Here is a 23,810-nt window from a genome sequence, read left to right on the forward strand (position 1 = left end):
TGAAGACATACTTCATAAGGATCATTCACCGTGAGGAATATCTCACAAAATGCATTTTCTTTTAAAAAAATTATCTTAAACATCATAATAAAAAAGTCAGAACTAAAAAAAAATCACATATCACCAGGCATAGTGGCGCACGCCTGTAATCTTGGCATTCAGGGAGGCGGGGCAGGATATCTGAGTTCCAGGCCAGCATGGTCTACAAAGTGAGTTCAGTGCAGCCAAGGCTACACACAGAGAAACCCTGTCTTGGAAAAACCACCTGGTGGCTCACAACCATCTATAATGTGATCTGATGTCCTCTTCTGGCATGCGGGTGTACATGCAGGCAGAGCATTGTATATATAAATCTTTATTATTATTTTTTCAATTAGACAACTTTTACTAAATGAGAAAACTACATTTAAAATGTGCTTTAAACAAAATGGAATTAGGAAAAAAAGATGTATGGATTTTAAAGAACTTTTGCACTGTGCTGACAATCAAATGTTTCTTGTAGTAATACAATGTGCCAATCCATAAACTGTTAACAGAGTTCTCAGTTTAACATTTTCAAAGACAATATAAGGTTTCACATCTATGGTAAGACAGAAGAAGGGCATCACATAAATATTATGCCCATCCCTATGAAGCTTACAAATTTGACAATGTTCAATAAAAGACTTTAGAATCACATCCAATACTGTCACATCCAAAGAATCACAAATCTGTGTCTGTTGTTAAGTCCTCCTTCTAAAATCTTTGCTGATTTGCTATGCCTTGACATTTGTTAATGCTAACCCTTAAAAAGAGAGAACAGGAAAAAGCTGCAATAAATTCTTGATCATGTACAGAAATTATTGCTACTATACTTCACTACAAAGCATGCCTACATATATCATGACCTTTGATTATGAAAACACAGAGTAAAAATCTTTAGTGACAGAGCCTTACAGTCGAAAACAACATTCACATGGCAATTATTAGACAGTGAAGCACCCGACATTCAGAGCTGACAAATGTCCCACTGAACAGCGTTAAATCTTTAAAAACAAACAAACAAACAAACAAACAAATCACACACTGATTTTAACCAGACTCAAAGACCATACAACTCAGAGAACTTCCATGCAGTTAGAGCAGACATTCAGAACCAAAGCTGTAGAGTTTCACATTGAATTTTATACTTTCAATGTCTAATATTTTTATGCACTTCTCCACCACCAAAAAAGAAAAATCTGGAAGAGATAAAACTACAAAAGCAATTTTTCAGTTTTTCAAGTTTGTGTGGTCCTGGTCTTGAACTCACCTAGATCCATCTGCCTCTGCCTTTAAATACTGGGATGAAAGTAGCCACTTTTGTTTTCTCCACTAGCCCGAAAGGAAAGCTATCACCACACCCCCCCCCCCCCTCGAGCTGCAACTCTGGGCATGTACAAATGCTTGGCTAGTCATGTGGGCTCTAGGAGCTGCATTTTGGTTCTCATGACTAGAGTGAAGGAAGCTCAGCCACTGAGCCAGCTCGCCAGCTCCTAGGTTTAGTCTTTACAAAGTCATTTAACATTAACGCAAATACCAGTAAACTTTTTTTTTTTTTTTTTTGGTTTTTCCAGACAAGGTTTCTCTGTGTAGCCTTGGCTGTCCTGGACTCACTTTGTACATCAGGCTGGCCTCGATCCAAAGTGATTCATCTGCCTCTGCCTCCTGAGTGCTGGAATTAAACCAGTAAACTTTTAACCTGGAGTTTATCACTAGCTTTCTAGAGAGAAAAAAATATACCGTAGCCAGGTGTGGTGGCGCATGCCCCTAATCCCAGCACTTGGGAGGCAGAGACAGGTGGACCTCTGTGACCACTGAGACACAGAGTGGTTCTTTAAGAAGCAGTTTAGGCTACCAAGAAGAGACTTGATACCCTATGAGCATATACAGGGGAAGGAGGTCCCCCTTAGTCACAGTCATAGGGGAGGGGAGTAAGGGGAAAATGGGAGGGAGGGAGGAATGGGAGGATACAAGGGATGGGATAAGAATTTAGATGTAATATGAATAAATTAATAAAATATATTAAAACAAAATAAAATAAAAAGCAGTTTAGTAAGCTGCTTTTTCTAAAGGGAACTTTATTCAAAAGGAAATACTTGGGGCTAGAGCAGTGGCTCAGTGGTTAAGAACTGGCTGCTCTTCCAAAGGGCCCTCCCTAGGTTCAAGTCCAGTGCCCATGTGTCAGCTCATGACTGTGTAATTCTTCTTCCAAGGGTCTGGTCTCTGTGAGCACAAGTGGCATGCAGACACACCTCCAGGCAACCCGCCCCTCCCCAAACAAATACATAAACGAGGCACTTGAAGCTGATGATTACCCTGTCTTACATATACTGTAAGACATAAGAAGCAAAAACAGAACAGAACAGAACAGAACCCTGCTTACCATTTGCTGGATTCTATGAAAAGTTTTCCCGTGAAAACTAAAGGCTTGCTCAAACAGGACTTTATCTTCTACAGTCCACTCATCTGGAAACGGGGTGAAGTTGGGCAAATCAGCCAGGGACTTTTCAATATTATGCTTATGCCAAAAGAGCATCCCAAGAGCCTGGAAAAATGATGGTGAAATTTTAGAACAGATAAACATTAAAATGGGAGTGAGCTCAGCACATGTGCTTACAGCAGACAGGTGAGAGAGCACCTGCCCTCCACACTGTGAAGAGTTACAGGCACTCCGGCTTTGGTGATGAGATAACGTAATATCTTGTCTATACTCCAAGCTCTGTTTAGCAGACAGCTCAATGGTACCGAGCACATGCACGAAGCCCAAGACTCATCATCTTGTGAGACTGTGTGCCTGCTCCGGAGCAGCTCTCCTCTCCCCAACTGCTTTGCTCCAAGGCCCCTGCAACCAACCAACTACCTAGGATTCTGACTTCTCTGAGAGACTGCCTCAAACAGTGGAAACTGAGCATTTTAGTCCCTCAGGGAACAGCCGGCCTGTGAACTCCATGATGGGGTCACAGGGCTCTGCCTACTCTTTTGATTGTCATAGGGATTAAACCAACATTCTAAAGTTTCAACAAAAGACATAACTGAGCTTCTTAAACAACTATCTCAGTACTTTCAGTTGTGAACACCACAGAATTCTAACTATATGTCAAATAAAAAAAAAAAAAGAAAGTCAAGTTAACGTTTTAAGTGACGCCCTTAGGCTACATAGAAAATGCAGAGTTACACACACTAAGGTAATAACACCAACTTTTAGACTATTTCTTCCAGTTGTATCAGTATTTTAAGTCACGTAAGAAAACCCCAGTTGCAAACCACTGTAGACTGTACCCACGTGTCACCTTGACTCCAGTCTTACTCTTCAGATGGCTGTGAATTACTGTCTAGTGCTGTCTCACTCTTCAAGGACAGATTTAGTGCAGAGGACAGAACGTGCCCTTTATTATTTCTTAAAAATCTATTAATGTGCGGGCTGGAGCTATGGTTCAGTGGTTAAGAACCCTGGCTGTTCTTCCAAAGGTCCTGAGTTCATTCTTTTTTCTCTTTTCTTTCTGTTTTTGAGACAGGGTTTCTCTGTGTAACAGAGCCCTGGCTGTCCTGGACTGGTCTTGAGTTCAATTCCCAGCAACCACATGGTGCCTTACAACCATCTATAATGAGATCGGGTGCCCTCTTCTGGTGTGCAGGTGTTAAATAAATCTAAAAAATAAAACAAAATAAAACTTAAAATCTATTAATATCTTAGTTTAAAATATTACTTAGTTGTGTCCATGTGTGCCTACATGCATTCCTGCATGGGCATATATGCATGCATGCAAAAGAACTCATGTGGTGACAGAGGACAGCTGGCAGAGTTGATTCTCTCCTTCCAGCACGTGGAGTCTAGGGATGGAACGCAGCTAAGCACTCTACCCACTTAGCCACCTCACCAGCCCCCACCCCCACCGCAACCCCTGCCACCCCACATTTTTGAAGGACAGTTCTGTTAGGTGTAGGAATCTTTTTCTCTTTTCTGTTCTCTGTCCTGGGGAGGGAATCTACCACTGAGCTGAATATTCTCCAACCTAAACAGACAATTTTGGTTGAGTTTTTGTTTGTCTGTTTGTTTTCTTACCATTTCAAGTGTGTTATATCACTGTCTTTGGAATTCAAAAATTCCTAATGACAAATCTGATAACTTTATTGGTGATCTCTTACATGCTATGAATGGCTTTTTTTTTCCTTGCATCTTTGGCTTTTGAATATTTCTTTTTCTTTTCTTTTTTTTTTTTTTTTTGGTTTTTCAAGACAGGGTTTCTTTTTCTTTTTCCCCCGAAACAGGGTTTCTCTGTGTAGCCTTGGCTGTCCTGGACTCACTTTGTAGACCAGGCTGGCCTCGAACTCACAGTGATCTACTTGCCTCTGCCTTCCTGAGTGCTGGGATTACAGGCGTGTACCAACCCACCTGGCATGAGTACTTCATACTGAATCTTGGTGTGGGTGAGCTCATCTTGTAGTATGCTGAGCTATTTTTAGATGACTTCTCAACTTCAGGATGGTCTAACCTCCCCCTCTCCCTTCAAAATCTCTCTGTTGCTTCTTTCCATCTTCTCCTGAAGCTCCCTAAAACTTACGTTGTTCTCTTTGAGGATGCCCCATAGGACCCCTGAGTTTTGCTCACTCTTGTTTATTACCCTTACCCCTTCAAACTCACTAAGTTTAAGTTTTTCTGTGCTACTAGTAGAGTACAGACACAGAATACTTCTTCAGCATAGCATACAGGACATACTGGCTCCCTACTTCCAGTACCACAAACAATAAAACAAATTGTCCTATATTCAAATTCATTGATCTGCCTACTATTAAATGACCTTTTTTGAGCAATATTAAGTTAACTAAAGTCTTGGGTTAAACAGTGGAGATGCAGCTCAGTGATAGAGCACTACCTGACATGTTCAAGGTTCTAGGATTGGTTCCTAGTACCAGGTGTGTGTGTGTGTGTGTGTGTAAAACAGAACTGACAGGTATTTTTCAAAAACAGTATCTGTTGGTTTAACTTTTCGTGTATCAATTTCTCAGAATTGAAAAGTTCTATCCTGGATGAAGCCTCCTTGAGATTCAGAGATTCAAGAAGTTCCTAAAAGTTACAAGATTCACCCATTGCACCCCCCAGCGCCCCCATTTCAGGTTATACACACAGTAAGGACTACTAGGAAGAGAAGACTGTGAACTGTCAAGGTGCCTGAAAGTTACACAGGAAGCTCCCGAGATGCAGCTTTTGTGAGCTGTCACTCATGTTGAGGTGGGCTCTTCAGTGATGCTGCTTCGAGTCACCTGCTGTGATGGTTTGCTTTTACTGTCAACTTGACACAGTCTATACTCACCTGAGATGAGCATCTCAAGGAGTGACTTTTCTACACTGGTTACTTGGTGTGAGAAGACCAAGCCCACCGTTGGCGGTACCAATCCCCTTAGCAGGGGTTCTGAGTGGGGAAACCAGCTGAGCAGGAAGAACCAAACAACAAGCACATGTTCACTTCTGACCCTCCTGTACATACGCTGTGACTAGCTCTTCTAAGTTCTTGCCTTGCCTTTCCTACATGATAAACTGCTGCCTGTCATTTTGGGCTAAAATAAAATCTTTCCTTACTAAGTTAAGTTGGGTTTTGTCAGGGTATTTTATCACAGCAACAGAAATACAACTAGCAAGCTCTTGCTCCTGGATGTACCTGGGGCACGCTCACTGGCTCACTTCACTAGGTTTGGGTGGAACTGCTCTTTGCTCTGTTACTAGTGCTTTAACTGGGGTGACAGGCAAGTCCGTGCCTCCCCAGAAAAACTCACAAAAGGCTTTTCCTGCAGTGGCCATACTTCCTGGCTCTGAGGTATGCTTTGTGAGTTCTCTGTTGCACTGGACATCTGGAGTTGATTATGCATTAGCAGTGATAAGATGCTTGCTTCCTCTGTGGTACGTTGCCCTAGTTGGTTGCATTTTTCATAACTGATCTGTCTGTGTACCAAGGATCAGCTCGATGTATGACTTTTTAGATCTTTCTGAGCCTATTTCTGTCCCTGGACGCGTACAGAGTTTCTGATTTTCTCCTCACATGTTGTTCCATTTGATTGTCTTAATCTTTCATGTCTGCCTCCCAGAAGAGAAACACGGAGAGGCAAGAGGGAGGGGCACTGGCCCTTTACTTCAGCCGGGAAAGGAATGAGGTTCAGCAACAATGGCCACTGGCTTCTTTGTGATCAGAACAGCAATTAGTCATATGTCAGAGATCAAACGTTCATCACAGATTTCCAACATGGAAGACATGGTATTTTTTTGTGTGTGTGTATACTAATTCCTACAAGCTACATGCAAGCTACTGTAGGAATACATGTGCAGCTGCCTCAGCAGTGCTCAGATAAGGTATAGACAGTTACTACCTTGCTATGGATGAAATAACCAAAGCTTCAAGTCTCTGTGCTTTTTTGTTTTGGTTTGATTTTTTTGAGACAGGGTTTCTCTGTGTATCTCTGGCTGTTCTAGAACTTGCTCCATAGACCAGGCTGGCCTCAAACTCACATATCTACCTGTCTCTGCTTCCCAAGTGCTGGAATTAAAGGTGTGTAACACCAGTGCCTGGCCCAAACTTGAATTCTGTACTGACCAAAGTGCTTCCATCTCTGATGTAATGTACACTCTATCAGTAGTTTGGTGCGTACTGTTTGAGCTCACTGAAAAACTGGCTCTAGAGGTGATTTGTGTGTGTTCCCCCTCCTATTTTAGATTCACCTTAAGGTATCTTATGGGCGTCTTGTCTGGAGATGGGCTGAAAAGGCTAACTTTATGACAAGGAGGAAAGAACAGCCAAATGTCCCAGGACAAGACCAACAGAGCTGAGGACAGCCAGAAGGCCAACTGTCTCCAAAGGTCACTATCACTTACCCGTCGTACAAAAGTGACTGCAGAGGGAAAGAGAAGTGGGACGTTCACCTACAGGGAAAAGCTCAATCGAGAACTCTAGACAATGACCTCAAGTTAGTGCGTTTCTCTTGGGTGTTGTTAGTCAAGTTAGAGCATTCAGCCATAAACCATTATACAATCAGCTTCTGTACAACATTATACAACCAGGATGAGATACCAACCACACATTCCAATGAAAAAACCAAACTAGCTCATATCTATTACCTGATGCCCACTCAGTAAGTCTGACACTCAACACACAGAAGAAAACACTGAATGGGCCAGTGGCAGTCCTGCTTTCAACAACAGGAAACGTGCGGTTACCTGCTCCATGTTGTACCCGTGCTTCTCTTTGGCGATAGCGATGTACTCATCCACTGAAAAACAGAGACCAGCAGTGAGCAGCCTGAGGACAGCAAGCCTGGACCTACCAGAGCTGACAAGTCTCTTTCAAAACCTGTCACACTCAAGTGCTATCACAGAACAGCATCATAGAATATGACCCTGGTGTGAATCTAAATCCCCCAGAGAAACATCCAAATGAATATACAAATATTAACCCATCTCCACATGGTGAGACTATGAACATTTTTTAAAAAGTTCTGCTTCAACTTGTATCTTCTAGGATTTAGGAACTTCTTTAGTGTAAAAGGAAAGAGGACAGGCTGGAGAGACAGCAGCAGTTAGGAGTACCAGATACTTTTCCAGAGGACCTGAGTCTCAGCACCCAGATGGCAAACAACTGGCTATAACTCCAACTTGGGAACAGTGGGAATCTGGCTCCCATTTCTAGTCTGTCATAGTCCCCATCCCTCCATACATGTCACACACACACACATATAAATATAAATATTTTATAATTTTAAAATTACAATAATCCATCACAGTGATTGCTTTGTTTGTCATCACACAGAGCAGGCTGCCTCTAACAGGCCAGCCACCACAGCTGTTAGAGGCGCCATTCTGTGTGTCCATCAGATTCTCTGGAGGGCGTGATGAGAGAATGAACATGAGGAGCCTTGGCACCTGTGAAGGAACCTGCTCCACATCAATCAACAGATTTTTAGCCATTACCCTTGAAATCCAACAGAGCTAAGTCAATGCTGGTGGCATCTGTTCCAAAAGGTCAGCTGTGCTCATGAAGGGTCAGGACCCAATCCCGGCTCTGCCTCTGCTGATACAGTGCTTGCGGGCAACAAAGTCAAGGCTGGCCTTGAACTTCTGGCAACAGCTTTATAGCAGTGTCTGGCCCCAGAATGTGCTATTTTAATGCTTCCTTAGCAACTTTAGTGTTCCTAGTGTTTAATTAAAATTTTGGTTACTATCATTTTGGATTTACCTCCAAGACTGGAGCCCAAATGACTGGGCTTTAAACATTAAGTTGGGTCTGGCAAAGCAGCTGAGGTAGTAGTAGCACCTGCTGTCAGGCCTAACAAATGGTTTAATCCCTGGGACCCACATGGTAGAAGGAGAGAATCAACCGCAGCCAGCTATGCTCTGACCTCCATACTTGCAAGGCTGTAAGACCCAAGACCAAAAGAATGAAAACTAAGATGGAGTTGTGCAAGGCAGTGCACCTAGAGCAGCCAAACTTCCCAAGCAGGCCACTGCTCAGCCATTAAGAGAATCAAGTGCCTCTGCTTTCATGTTCACCAACTCAAATACCCTGAGGTTAATGAATCAGTTATTTTCCTATTCCGCCTCTCTGTGCTCTTCCCAGGAAACCAATCTACTTTCTGCTCTTTGTTTCTGCTTTAGTCAGACTTCCTCTCTCGCTAGAAAGCCAACCTTTTCTGCTCTGCCAACTAAAAGATTTACACAGATACCACTTGGCAAGTCTGCTGAGGTAAGACTATGGTGGACAGCCAGGTGCGCACCTGTAATCCCAGCACTGGGGAGGCAGAGGCAGGTGGATCGCTGTAAGTTCAAGGCCAGTCTGGTTTACAAATCAAGTCCAGGACAGCCAGGGCTACACAGAGAAACCCTGTCTCAAAAAACAAAAACAAACAAAACAACAACAAAGAATGTGGTGAACACCATCCTCCTGCTGGGCAAACGAGCACAGTTCGCCCACTGGCTTCCGCTGTCAGTGGTGGGGCTTCCTGGCTACCTGAGCACCGTCTTTCAATGCTCTACTCAGCACTCCATCCACCCAACAGACTCTCTTGGCACACACCACCCGAGGGGGGAAATAGTTACATAGTTAGTATGAGCGCTCATGCGCGTGTGCGCACACACAGGTGTGTGTGTGTGTGTGTGTGTGTGTGTGTGTGTGTGTGTGTGTGTATAAGAGACAGTGTCTCTATGTAGCCCTGGCTCTCCTAGAACTGTCTTACACCCAGATATCCCAGCTATAATTTTGCTTTTAACACCAAGTATCAACTCTCCCCGGCAAAGCCAGGTGACCCAGCTGGGAACACCAGCCCATAGGCATCCACTCCCCGTTCTTTTCTTGAAATGTCTTCTAGACAGAGTTAGTTGTACAAATACTACCTTTGACAGGCCTCATTCTACACTACCTGGGCCTCACTTCTCTCTGATGTTCTGAGAGAGGTGGGACAGACACCTACCACCCACTCTACTCAGCACAGGATAGCAGCTAGTACAAAGTGCTGAAACAGGAGACATGCATTATTCAAAAACTCTGTTAAGGTTAACTTATGTGAAAATAAGCTTTTCATCTAAGAAAGTCAACTGTACTCTCGTAAAAACAAAAGGGAACCAGGAGCTTAACGTAGATGGAATGGAAAAGAGAAATGCAGGCTCCCTGACACTCCAAATGACGAGGGCTCAGAGGACTTCTCCAATACTTCTGTGTCTCAGTCACAATAATCCTGATTCTGCCCAAAGACTAAGAGAGTCCATCTCAGTATGGGAGTGAGGAGTCCTGTGCAGAGTCTCACCAGGGAACCAGGTAGGGCTCTTAACAAAGAACACGAAGCTTAAGAAAACATCAGCACAATACTTTCCTGTTTTGGGCGCATGCATTACTAGCCTCCCCAGTGCATCCTGCTCACTCTAGGGGAGACAAAGCCTGCCTTTGCCTCTGACTGGTAGACTGACGCCAACCTGCAGGTCAGGAGCAACAGACTCAGCAGTGGGCAAACTATTCTGCTCAAAACACCACTATAGCACCATGCCACTCCTGTTTACTTGACAAACATGGAAAACCATCTGATATAATTCTAATGGTCACAGATATGCACCATTACAGTCATAAAACACAAACTGTCTTAGTCCATGGCGTTTTAGGGGCAAGGCACTCACAATTTTGCTGTATCTTGAACAGAGTAAGAAAATATAGCCACGACTTAAGAACTTTATAGAGGCTGAAGGCAGACAACAAACAATGCCTTGGATTGTGCTTATTAGTTTTTTAATCCAATGAAACAATGTCCTTAGTACAAGTAATACATGTTTCCAATTCAATTGCAAAAGAAAAAGATGGCAGATGGAAGCTGCTATGGTAACCTCAATCCACCCTCCCCTCCCCCAGACACTGCAGAGATTCAGAAAACCTGATCCTGAATAGTCTACAAAGACTGGTAGGCTGACACCAAGAGGTAAGTTGAGGACAAACCTTATGGTCTTAGTGGAGCTTTTTAAAAAGCCATAATTTTGCTTTGGCAATTTTCCTCTCATAGTTCAAATTGAGCATGCCAAACATTTTTAAAGAATGTAGTAACAAAATTGGAGATGTTAGTCAGTAGAGCCTAGTGTGCACAAGGTTCTGGGTTCAATTTCCTGCACAATAGAGCATGCTATTATATACCATGGCATTGCCTTTTATTATTATTAAAGAAATGAAGCAAAAGGAACATTTAAGTACAGCAGTTCTGCCACCTGGTGGACAAGGACATTACTACAGTTAACACCTGACTACTGTAAGGGTTTTTAAATGGGCACAAAACAAGTCGGAAATAAGATGAACATGCTATTTCTTACTATGGCCTTATAAAACAAAGCCCCATTGCACTGAGCACCCCTTTCCCAGTCAATTGGTAAATACAACGGCAGAGACAAGAAACGATTGATCCATTCATTACAAGACCATGCGCGTTAAGTTCTATTGTGATCTGAACTGTGTAACTAGATAATTCTGTCCTCTTTTCTAGAACTCAATTTACATATCAGTGTAAGAGTTAATAGACTAGGGCTGAGGGTGATGGTGCACATCTTTAACCTCAGCATTCAGGAGGCAAGTGAATCTATGAGTTTGAGGTCAGCCTGATCTACATAGTGATTTCCAGAACAGCCAAAGCTACATGTAAGAACCTTTCGAGAGAAAGAAAGAAAGAAAGAAAGAAAGAAAGAAAGAAAGAAAGAAAGAAAGAAAGAAAGAAATGAAGGAAGAAAGAAAGGAGGAAGGGAGGAAAGAAGGATGGATCTCATGTTAAGAGGCAAAACCCCTTTAACTCTTCCATGTCAAATAAACTTACTTGACCTATCAATTCGAGTTGAATACTCAAAACAATCTTATTGATTTCCATGTGTAACTTGGCTGTGTATGAAATAATTCAAAGAAAGAATCAAGATCTGCATGACCTTAACAGGGAAGATGGGAGTGGGAATAAAGGAAGGCAGAGACGGAAGCTGACTATTTATCTAGTCCTTATAGCTGATTATAAGGGAAAGAGTCAAAGACCTTGGCTTCGCCTAAGCACCTGCTAGTTGAATCCTTTGCTCAACTATAGAACAAGAAAGAGACTCTTCTTCAGTCCTCTACAGAGTAATAAGAGAATATTTAAAATAAAAAATGTAAACAACTATTAAATCAATTCTGTCAGCTAGCAATCAAACTGACTGTTTCACCCATGCTAAGCAAATGCTCTCCCATCGAGCCCTTTTTCTAGTTAAGAAATGTACTTTTTATGTTACTTTCCTCAGTGCTGAGAATTGAATCCAGGCCTTTTCTATGTTAAATCAATTCTCTGCCACTGAGTTACACCTTCAGTGCCTAATGTACTTATTTCTTCCTCCTCCTCCTCCTCCTCTTCTTATTTGTTTTTCAAGGCAAGGTTTGTCTGTGTAGCCTGGCTGTCCAGGAACTAGCTCTGTAGACCAGGCTGGCCTTGAACTCACAGAGATCCGCCTGCCTCTGCCTTCCCCAGTGCTGGGATTAAAGGCCTAGGCCACCACTGCCCAGCTCCTAATGTATATATTTCATGGCTAGAGACTACTTTAAAAGTTACTCATGTCAAACCAGGCACATGCCTTTAATCCCAGCACTTGGGAGGAAGAAGCAGGTGGATTGATGTGGATTCAAGGCCAGCCTGGTCTACAAAGCAAGTCCAGGACAGCAAAGGCTACATAAAGGGACCCTGTCTCAAAAACCTAAAAATAAAAAAAATTATTCATGTCAAGGCCACCTCTGACTAGGCGTTAGGCAGGGAGGACATGGCAATCAGAAAACTGTTTTCAGTCTCTAAATCCCAGTGCCTTGAGTGGCTTATCAGCCTCTAAGCCTTGTATATGGAAGCCAGGCAGGATGGTGAGGGAAACAAGATGCATCATCATTCAGGAAGTTCTGCCACAACATGCTTCACCCAAGTCACTTCCTGTCCTTGTCTGCTCCTTCCGGGGACAGGGGACAAAGTTAAGAATGTGCTGAAGGGAGTGAGGGGCAGTCTATGACAAGTCCTACCACTTTCAATGCTGCAATCTTGTGGGGTTTTATTCTTCAGCCTGTACAGACACACACTGCTAGAGAAACAGGCTCTTTACAGCTTGCAGCACAGGCTGCAGCAAGACCATCTATAATAAACCAGTCTGTTTGTTGTACATCGAATTAGTTCTCCAACAGATTTTTCCAGTCTACTTTATGGCTAGTGCTCCTCCTATAGCTGTAATTAGACAATTTTGAGTTCTTCTGGAATTCTCCTTACAGTTGAGGAGAGAAATAATTCAAACAACTAATTGTAATTGTCTTAAGTACCAAAGAAGGGACTATGAAGACACTTATCTAGGCAGTCCACTCACTCCACAGTGAAAGGAGTCCATGGCAACACACCATGCTTTCAGCCTCACTCAAGTGTTATTTATAGTAAGGAAACCAGAAGCGCGCGCGCGCACACACACACACACACACACACACACACACGCGCGCGCGCGCGCCAAAACAAAAACCCCATGTATTTGAGAATGGAACTTGGCTAAGTAAAGTAACCTACAAGATGAACAATTATAAAAGTTCAAAATTCAGGTCTTCATTTTTGTTGGTGGTATAGTTTTGTTTGAAGAGATTTATTTATTTATTGCTGTTTGAGGCAGGATTTCAGTTTGTAACCCAGGCTGGCCTGTAATTTGCCCATAAAGACCATGCTGGCCACAGCTCATATTAATCCTCCTGCCTCGGCCTTCTGATTTGTTGAAATTACAGGCATGAGCCATTATATCCAGCTTTGTTTTGTTTGTTTGCTTGCTGAGATCTCATTAGGTAGTCCAACTGACCTCAAAATCCTGACTCAGCCTCCAGATTACAGGCACGAATAACCACACCTAACTACTTTCTTCTTTCTCCTCTGCTCCCACCTTCTTGTTTGTTTGTTTTTCGAGACAGGGTTTCTCTCTGTGGCCCTGGCTGTCCTGGCACTCGTTATGCAGACCAGGTTGGCCTGAAACTTACAGTGTAGGCTACCTCTGCCTCCCAAGTGCTGGGATTACAGCGTGCAGCACTAATCTACTTCATTTTAGCTAATCTACTTCATTTTAATAGCAGGAAAGTTAAGAGTATAAAAACTATGGTACGCAATGTGATACCATAGTGCGCAGCAGTACAGAGAAGACAAGAGACTGGAAAGCAAGCTGACACAAGTGGGTATAATCCACACAGTGTGGGGCTAATGTGAAGTCCTCAACAGAATGTATACTTTTAGCATATGTGAGCACCAGAATCTCCTCAAACAAAAAATATCCATATGGAAGGATGACGGATTATCAATTACTTTTAATAATAAAAATAAACTTGTATGTAAGTATGTACTTTGCCCCCAAACCACTTGAGAACAATTTGTACACTTTATAGCCTAATCTCTTAAATATTGAGCTGTATTTGCTAATAGTGGTACATTCTCTTGTGTAACCACAGAAAAGTAAGTTAAATTCTCGACAATTATTTATTCTTTGTCCACAGTCCAATCTGACTAGTTGAACCCAAACTCCTTTTATTTGAAAAACTTAAAATATATCCCAGTTAATCTCATCCCTACATATGCATGCATTTTAAAAGTATAAACATAGCCAGGCATGGTGGTGCCCACCTTTAATCTCAGGGCTTGGGAGGCAGAGTCAGGTGGATCGCTGTGAGTTCCAGCCCAGCCTGGTCTACAAAATGAGTCCAGGACAGCCGAGGCTACACAGAGAAATCCTGTTTTAAAAACAAACAAACAAACAGACCAACAAAGTATAAACATATTTATACCTCAAAGAGTCATCATCACACCTAACAAAAGTAGCACAATTCTCAGGTACGAGCAGCAGGGTACAGTCACTGACGGTCTACAATGCACAAATCCAACTGCAGCAGAGGATCTGGAGCACACGCCTTCCACCCTTTTCTGGTAGCAAGGGTAAACTAAACTAGTCTGACCACTTTAGAAGATTAGTTGGCACTGACTTCTCAGGTGAACAGATGAGATGAAAAATTAAAAAAAAAAAAGGGGGGTCAAAGGATGTTTGGGTAATAATGTTTGTAGTAAAAACTTAGAGTAACTCTCCTCTGTTGACAGAAAGGATAAGCAAATTCTAACTAGGCAGGTGAGACCCAAATGCAGAAGGGCGAAGGTAAGACATACTGACAAGCAGAAGCAAAAGAAGCCCAGACAGGCAACAGTGTCCGCCACTGCAGGGCACTCAGCTCTCCCCAGGAGAGCTCTGTCCATTCTGCTTAGGTCTTCTAGGATACAGGAGGGAGCACGATAGCACTGGTCCAGTCCATCACTCACAGGGCAGCTTCCCACCAGCCTGGTCCCAGTACATATTTTGGAATATCTTTAGATATTATTCAAAATGTATCCAGATATTGGGTATACTTACAGTGTGTCTATGTATTACTTTAGAATGGTCTGGAGAGATGCGTCAATGCTTAGGAGCACTCACTGCTTTTCCAAAAGAGCCATGTAGGTAGGCTCAAAGCACCTCTAACTCCAGCTTCAGGGAACCTCATGCCTTCTCCCCACAAGCAAATAAGAATAAATCATTAAAAAATATTCAACACTATATAGTTCATAAAATGTGTAATACACCAGGATGATTTTGTTTGTTTGTTTTTTGTTTTTCTAGACAGAATTTCTCTGTTTAGCCCTGGCTGTCCTGGAATTCACTTTGTAGACCAGGCGTGGGATTAAAGGTGTGCGCCACTACTGCCCGGCCAATAGGATGATTCTTAAAGATTTGAATATACAAGTATTTTGGCTGCATAATATGTATGTACACCACTTGCATATCTGGTACCTGTGGAGGTCATAAAAAGGTGTCAACTCCACCTTGGCTGCAAACATATGTGGGTGCTGGGAATCAACCCAGGTCCCCAGCAAGAAACAAATGTTACCTGCTGAAACTTCTTTTTAGTCTGTCAGATGCTCTAATCAGAGCAAGTGCACCAATCAACCAAGAAGCTAATACTAAAAACCCCTCATTTACCTTGTATTTTAATATTTTACATTTCACACATCTTGTATATTTGTCCTTGGGAGTTAATTTTTTTCTTTTTCTTTTTTTAAGATGAATTTATTTATTATGATTGCAGTGTTTTGCCTGCATGTACACGTACACACCAGAAGAGGGCACCAGATCTCATTATAGTTGCTTAAGAACAATCATGTGGTTGCTGGGAATTGAACTCAGGACCTCTGGAAGAGCAGACAGTGCTCTGAACCACTGAGTCATCTCTCCAGCCCTGAGAGTTAATTTTTTTCAACTGAGTATATTAACAGTAAGATTTTTATATCTTATAATTGTGCCAGTTTTCCTCATTTTTATAAAACTTTAAAAAAAATGCAGTCAATACTTAAATCATCACATAAGCACACACATATGCATAAATGAGTAGGACCATCTGTCTGTGACAAATGTGCAACAGTACAAAGTCACTTCACTAAGGCCTATCAAGGAGCAGCAGCCATCCCTGGAGACATTTCTTGCTTCAGGAGTTCTTCTTAAGTAGCCCAAATTCCAGTTTGTCTCTTTCAAGCCCTATCTTAATAAGCAAAAGGAGGCTGTGCCTGGTGGTGCACGCCTTTAATCCCAGCACTCTGAAGGCAGGCCTTTGTGAGTTCAAAACCAGCCTGGACTGTAGAGTTCCAGGCCAGCTAGAGCTCCCTAGGGAGAGCCTGCCAGAAAGAGGTGGAGGGGGAGCCGAGCAAATGAGAGCTGCAGATGGGCTCAGTAGGTAGGAGGGGTAAGCCACCAGGACTGACAGCAGAGCTCAGCCCTGAGAACTCCTGTGGTAGAAGACAGTCAAGTCCCATGAACTGCGCTCTGACCACCATGTGAGTGTCATGGTGCAAACACAAATGCATTTGGTTTTTGAGACAGGGTTTCTCTGTTGTGTAGCCATGGCTATCCAAGAAGTTGCTCTGTAGACCAGGCTGGCCTCAATCTCAGAGATCCTCCTGCCTCTGCCCTCCAAGTGTTGGGATTAAAGGCATGAGCTACCATCACTTGGAACAACTGCAATTTTTGAAAAACTTTATTTTTTATGTATGAGTGTTTTGTCTGAATTATGTCTGTGCACCATGTGGGTGCAGTGCCCATGGAAGCCAGAAGAGGGTGCCTGGCCCTCTGGTGCTGGAGTTACTGGTTGTTGTGAGCTGTCACGTGGATGCCATAGGGAATCAAACCCATGTCCACTAAAGGAGCAGCCAGTGCTCTGAACCACTTCACCAACTCTCCAGCCCAAAATGCAATCTTAAAAAAAGAAGAAAAAAGGGGACAAAACCAGGTGAAGGCTCAAACGTCTTCCTTCCAATTAGTGAGCATTTTCAAGCCTGACAAGCTGCCGCTCTTTAATTCTCACCACACCATATCAAGCTGCATAGGACACTCTCACCTTTGCCCCTCACATATCAAACCACTGTTTCATCAAGTAATTTTTTATGTTCACTAATGGAGACCTATTTCAACTCCGTGGCTCTTGTCTATGCTCCTAAGAATTACTTAAACCTCTCCAACTGTGTCTCTACAGGGCACATTTCTAGGCATATCCCACAGGCAGCATCTCCCACTAAATGATTTTTAGTTAGACACAACCCAAAGCAACTTATGAAATATCAGTAATGTTCTAAGTACGTAATTATACTTGATTAACCAAAGTAGCACATGAAAGCAGATGTGTGCAGTAAATGTAGTCCAGAGACCTGAGCTTTAGTCCTAAATTGACTACTAACAAGCTTGGAGATTACAAACATCTGATAAAAGGTAAGAAAAAAAAATGTTCATTTCATCATTGCCACTGGAGTATAAACTTCCCAAATCCTTACCTCTAGCACAGCACCAAACATGTAAAACTGCCCCCCTCAAACAAATATGAATAAAAACCAACTTCACAAAACAAAAAAATGCTACTGAGTAAGAAAAAAAAATCAGGAGTACAGACACACATGTGCACATCATGTACACATCATGTACAGACACACGTGCATATGTAGACATACATCATGTACAGACACATGCATGAACAGATACATACCACATACAGACACATTTGTATGTATAGACATACATTATGTTCAGACATATGTGCATGTACAGACACACACTGTGTACAGACAAACATGCATGTATAGATACATGCCATGCCCAGACATGTGCATGAACTTGACACAGGTGAAATAAACTGAATACATTCCTGCCATATACTTTAGGGGTACTGAATGACACTTCCTCAAGTTGCTAAGAACTCCAACAGCTTCCACAGCTCCAGCCACAGGCCTATAATTCAAAGTAACCACAATACCCTTTGGGGGAAAGAATGTAGTATTATTTGGCACAAATAAATGAGCCAGTACTAGGTCTCAAAAAGACCTGGGCACAGAGAAAATAATGCAACAAAGAAGTACAGTAACCATGAGATGTGTAAAGCAGCTGATAGAAGGAAAACATTTTAAAATAACCAGTGATCTGTTCTCATTGCCATGTGAACTATGTAACTGTCTATGCTACTCGCTCATAAATCTAGCAGCACAGTAGGTGCATTTATACCAGCATCACCATGGTTATGAGAGGAAAAAGATGGCTGTGAGGTCCAAGCAATGGAAATCTATCTGGAGCATGGTGTATGTGTCTATGGAAACACCATTAATCTGCACATGGCTATAAGTGAACTGGAGAGAGGACCCCCACAGCTGAGAACAGCCACTGCTCTTCCTGGGCATCCAGGTTCAGTGCCCTGCGCCCACATGTCGTCTTATAACCAAACACCTATAGTTCCGGTTCCAGAGGCACCTATGTCACCTTAAGGCCTCTGTGGCCTCATCTGCACATACAGATACTCATGACAGGGCACGGACACGGACACACACACGCACACACATCTGCACATACACATACTCATGACAGGGCACGGACACACACACACACACACACACACACACATCTGCACATACACATACTCATGACAGGGCATGGACATACACACACACACATCTGCACATACACATACTCATGACAGGGCACGGACACACACACATCTGCACATACACATACTCATGACAGGGCACGGACATACACACACACACACACACACATCTGCACATACACATACTCATGACAGGGCACGGGGACACACACACACACACACACACACACACACACACACTTACTTTAAAAATAAATTTCCAAATGAACTCAAGTCTTCTGGAAATGCAACGAGTGTTCTTAACCTCTGAGTCATTTTGCCAGCCCATTTGTGTTTTCTTTTTAAATGTATAAAGTACAATATAGCCATACTTGGTTATGGTAAAAAGTTAGGTAATTGTAAATACAGAGACAAAACAAAGTGTCCAGGTAACACAGAGAAGGCTAGGCTCTACAGTGAATTCCAGGCCAGCCTGGGCTACAATATGAAATCTCATCTCAAAAGTGTGTGTGCACACTGCGAAGGTTAAAAGATAGCTCAGCAGTTGAGTGCAGTTGCTGCTTTTGAAGACATAGGTTCGGTTCCCAGGACCCACACAGTGGCTCACAGCTGTCTGTCTCCAATTCAGAGGATCCAATACCTTCTTCTGGCCTTCCTAGGCACTGGGCACACATATGGTACACAAACATACATGCAGACAAGCATTCATACATATAAAATTAAAATAAAATCTTTCTTAAAAGGAATTAAACTGGAGAGTGGAGGTGTAGCACTTGGGAGGCAGAGGCATGGGGATCTGAGTTCAAGGCCAAGCTGGTCTACAGAGGTAATTCTAGGGCAGTCAAGGTACACAAAGAAACTCTGTCTGACCAAAAAAAAAATGGGGGGGGGGTTGTTTAAAAGAAACATTTACAAGGTATTAACAATGTGAGACACACTCAGGTTCAGGACAACACAGAGACATGTTAAAACACTAAGCAGTTGTTTCTCAGTAACAGGAAAGGTGAGATTTTCTGTTGTTATTGGTTTTGCTTTGTTTTCTTTTCTTTTTCTGTGTCTTCTAAATATTCCACAGTATATAAAATTGTTATTTTGGGATTGGTTCTGTGTTTTGCATGCATGTATGTCTGATGAGGGTGTCAGATCCCCTGGAACAGGAGTTATAGACAGTTGTGAGCTGCCATGTAGGTGCTGGGGATTGAATGGGCCCTCTGGAAGAACGTTCAGTGCTCTTAACTAACCTATGGCCATCTCTCCAGTCCCTACTAAACAGTAAAACTAAAAATTTAAACAATACTTTTAACCTGTCGAGTAGTTGGTGGAGCATGCCTTTAATCAAAGCACTTAGGAGGCAGAGGCGGAAAGACCTCTGAGAGTTTGAAGCCAGCCTGGTCTACAGAGCAAGTTCCAGGACAGCCAGAGCTATACAATAGAGAGCCCCTGTCTCAAATAAACAAATCAGTAAGCAAGTAAATAAATGGACTGATGGATAGAAGATAGACAGACAGACAGATGAATAAATAAATGAACAGAAAAGGCTCCAGGACTCAGGTCCAGAGTGAGCAGCAGGTTTAGAGTAGCCCCAGAGGCTCAGTGATCTTGGGCTCTTACTTCGCCCCTTATCTGTTAGCTGGGGAAAGCCGTTTGTGTGGTTTGGTTTTTTGAGACAGGCTTTCTTTGTATAACAGCCCTGGCTGTCCTGGACTCACTTTATAAAACCAGGCTGACCTCGAACTCAGAGATCCTCCTGCCTCTGCCTCCCCACTGCTGGGATTAAAGGCCTGCACCACCACCAGTGTGGGAAGCCATTTGTAGCTCAGGAGTCGGAAGAACTTCCCCTTGTCTCCTGTGGAGAGTGAAGAGCTGCTTGAATATGGGCAGCATGGCCATGCGCTGTGCTGGGCTAAGACTCAAAACACTTGCTCTTCCCCATGGACACTGAGCCTGGAAGGCATCCAGGAAGGCGATGGATTTGAGGCAGGCTAACTGAGTGTCTAAGAATCTCTGGACTCAGACTTCCTCAGCAGGGCTCAGGAAAACAAAGCTTTACAAATTACAGAGAGGTAGATTTTTCAGTTCCTTTCCCCCCCTACTCTGTAAGAAAGAGCATGCTCAAAGTGACATGTAAGTCACCATAAATGCTCAAAGAGAAGGATGAAAACACAAAACATCCCTGAAAATATGCAGAAAGCTTTTTAGCATAGCACAACATCAGAAATGCTAAGGCCAGCTGTGGTTGCATACACCTTTAATCCTAGCAGGCAGACCTGTGAGCTCTAGGCCAAATGTGCATAATACCAAAAAACTGTGATATGATTTGAGTTAACCAAACCCATCTATCCATCCATAAACTCCACTAAAAATTTCTCAAAAGAAGATTTTGTTTTATTTCTTAGTTACAATGAAAACAAGACTTTCAAACAGCAAGGAATTATGGTAACACAAAGGATACAAAATTTCTCTCTCCCTCTCTCTCTGTCTCTCTGTCTGTCTGTCTCTCTCTCTCTCTCTCTCTCTGTCTCTCTCTGTCTGTCTCTGTTTCTCTCTCCTCTCTCTCTCTCTCTCTCGTTTTTTCGTTTTTTTCCAGACAGGGTTTCTCTGTGTAGCCTTAGTTGTCCTAGACTCACTTGTAGTCCAGGCTGGCGTCAAACTCACAGCATCTGCCTGCCTTTGCCTCCCGAGTGCTGGGATTAAAGGTGTGTGCCACCATGCCCAGCACAAAATTACTCTTAAAAGGCAACACAAATAGACAGAAAATACGATTAATAACACTTTCTGCATTAACAGAACCTCTATTCCTCCCCTTCCAAAACAAAGGCCAGTGTGTTCGTAGTATTTGCCAGCGACTTTGCAAAAACTGCGGTGCTGGAGGTTCGCCTGAGTGGTAGAGTACTGGCGTAGAACTGTGAAGCCCTGGGCTCAGCATATACATTCCTAGCTGGGGGGGTCACACATTCCATTGGTATTTCCTTTTTCTGTTTAAAAAATATTTGTTTTATTGCAAGAACATTTTACCTATATATATGTGCACCACAGAAGTCAGAAGAGGTCATCAGATCCCAGGTCCTCTGCAAGTCTTCTGACTGCTCAGCCATCTCTCCCGCCCATTATTTCCTTTCTACTCTGATCCACCGTCTGTAGTTTACTACGGGTTCATTACTAGTCCTTAATAACTCATTACTAAATTAAACTCATTATCAGCTTACATAGCATTTAGGAATATGTACTATAATGAAACCACAGGTTAGAAATCTTTAAATTTTAAAAATTTGAAAGAGCAGCATAGAGACTTTAAGTCACAAAGACACCTTTGAGAAGATAGGACAGGAAAGGGGCTTTAAGACTTACGTTTTGCTTCTGAAAGACTCTGATTAGGTGACCACACCAACATGCCAAGATTGTCTCGTTCTTGACTGCGCCTTGCCAGTTTGGCTTAGTAGAAAGAAAATAAAAGTTACATTATTATAAGTTAATAGGTATAATAAGCAGTAAATAGCACCACTTCTGATCTTCTAAGCCTTAGAATATGACATCATCACCTACTCTTCACCTCATAACCATTCAATAATAATAAATAACTTTAAAACAGTATTTTAAGAAATTCACAAAGTCACGAGGCATGGTGGCGCATGCCTGTAATCCCAGTATTGTAGGGGGCAGAGGCAGGCAGATCTCTGTGAGTTCGAGGCCAGCCTGGTCTACAATCTGAGTCCAGGACAGCCAAGGCTACACAGAGAAACTCTATCGTGAAAAACCAAAAAAGAAAAAGAAAAAAAGAAAGAAAGAAAAAGGGGGGGGGAGGCTGGAGAGATGGCTCAGAGGTTAAGAGCACTGCCTGCTCTTCCAGAGGTCCTGAGTTCAAATTCCAGCAACCACATGGTGGCTCACAACCATCTATAATCTTATCTGATGCCTTCTTCTTCGGCAAATAAAGCACTCATATACAATAAATAAAATAAATAAATCTTTAAAAAAAAAAAAAGAAAAGAAAATCACAAAGTCCACTAAGATAACTTTACATGGGGATGGAAACAGGACCTAAAGGATGCAGTGACAAGAATGTGACAAATACAAGTGGTGTATCATCTTCCTTCAAATATGCCTTTTTTTTTCCTCTGTGTAGTCCCGGCTGTCCTAGAACTCAGTCCTAGACCAGGCTGGCCTCAAACTCAGAGATGTGCCTGCCTCTGCCTCCCTCAGTGCTAGAATTAAAGGTGTGTGCTACCACTGCCTAGCTGTAATATGCCTTTTTAAATTTTGTTTTTGTTGAGACAGCGTCTCAGTACGTATTTCTGACTGGTCTGGAACTTGCTATGTAGACCAGGCTGGTGTTTTAAACTCTCAGAGATTCACCTGTCTCTGTCTCCCAAGTGTTGAGATTAAAATTATGAACCCTACACCTGGGCCTGAATATCTTAATATAATTTTAAAGCTTAAAAAATTAATTCTTCATACAACAAGCACTTTTGTAAAGACACCGAAGCCACTACTAAGTGTGACGTTCTCATGGCATCTTAACCTCCTGAAAGTCCCACCTCCCAATATACTGGCCATAGAAATTTTAACATGAATTTTGAACGGCTGAGGCATGACAACCGCTAGAAGTGTAAGCTACAGACTGAGACCATGTCTTTATGAGAGAAAGAGAAAATGGGAGCAAGAAGAGAGGAAAGGGAGGGAGGGGTGAATGAATCTTTCAAAATGGACCTTAGAAATAAGGACTCTGAAAATAAACCAAAAAACAAAAAACAAAAAAACAAAAAAACTGCTTAACTTTTAGAAAAACACATAGGAAAAAAACTTGTGAATCTGCTTAAAGAAAAATATCATTAGATATGGTAACAGGACCATAATCCATAGGCGATGGCGCTTTGTCCTTCTCTCAATTTGCTAGCTATGTATCAGAACAGAGCAGTAGGCAGGCGCCTAGTAATATTCTAGATCTCCAATATCCTCGGCTATCTGTGTTACTGCTGCTACTCAGAAAACCACTCCCCCTACTCTAGTGGTACAAGGCACTGAACCTAGAACCTTGCACCCACCAGACAAACACTTTACCACTCAACCCTCTTTTTATTTCTAATGTTGATTCAGGGTCTCTCATGCTGTAGCACAGGCTGTTATGAGCCTCCTGCTGAGGCATTAAGTAGCTAGGACTCCAGGTCTGTACCACCAGGCATGGCTAGGCATAGTTCTTAAGGTACTAGAGCTATATATTGTCAGCTGGAACATCAGCAATAAATGAGGCTGCATCTGTGACTGCCAACTCCCCCACCCCCACAGACACACAAGCTCACCCAACAGGTACTTGCCTGATCCCTGCCATCAGCAAGG

At 42.6% G+C, this 23,810-nt stretch overlaps 1 protein-coding gene across 1 annotated transcript in view; it reads right to left on the bottom strand.

Moving 5' to 3' along the window:
• Positions 1-23,810, bottom strand: part of RCOR1 (REST corepressor 1) — an 81,560-nt gene that overhangs the window by 21,277 nt on the left and 36,473 nt on the right. Inside the window, exons 3-5 of the mRNA XM_084793516.1 lie at positions 21,825-21,908; positions 7,226-7,278; positions 2,405-2,566 (exon numbers count right to left, since the gene is read on the bottom strand). Of these exons, the coding sequence (XP_084649642.1) occupies positions 2,405-2,566; positions 7,226-7,278; positions 21,825-21,908 (299 nt within the window). The remainder of the gene's footprint in view (positions 1-2,404; positions 2,567-7,225; positions 7,279-21,824; positions 21,909-23,810) is intronic.

The sequence above is a fragment of the Acomys minous genome (assembly GCF_964271855.1).
Source record: "Acomys minous genome assembly, chromosome: 8".
In the NCBI taxonomy this organism is placed as follows: domain Eukaryota; kingdom Metazoa; phylum Chordata; class Mammalia; order Rodentia; family Muridae; genus Acomys; species Acomys minous.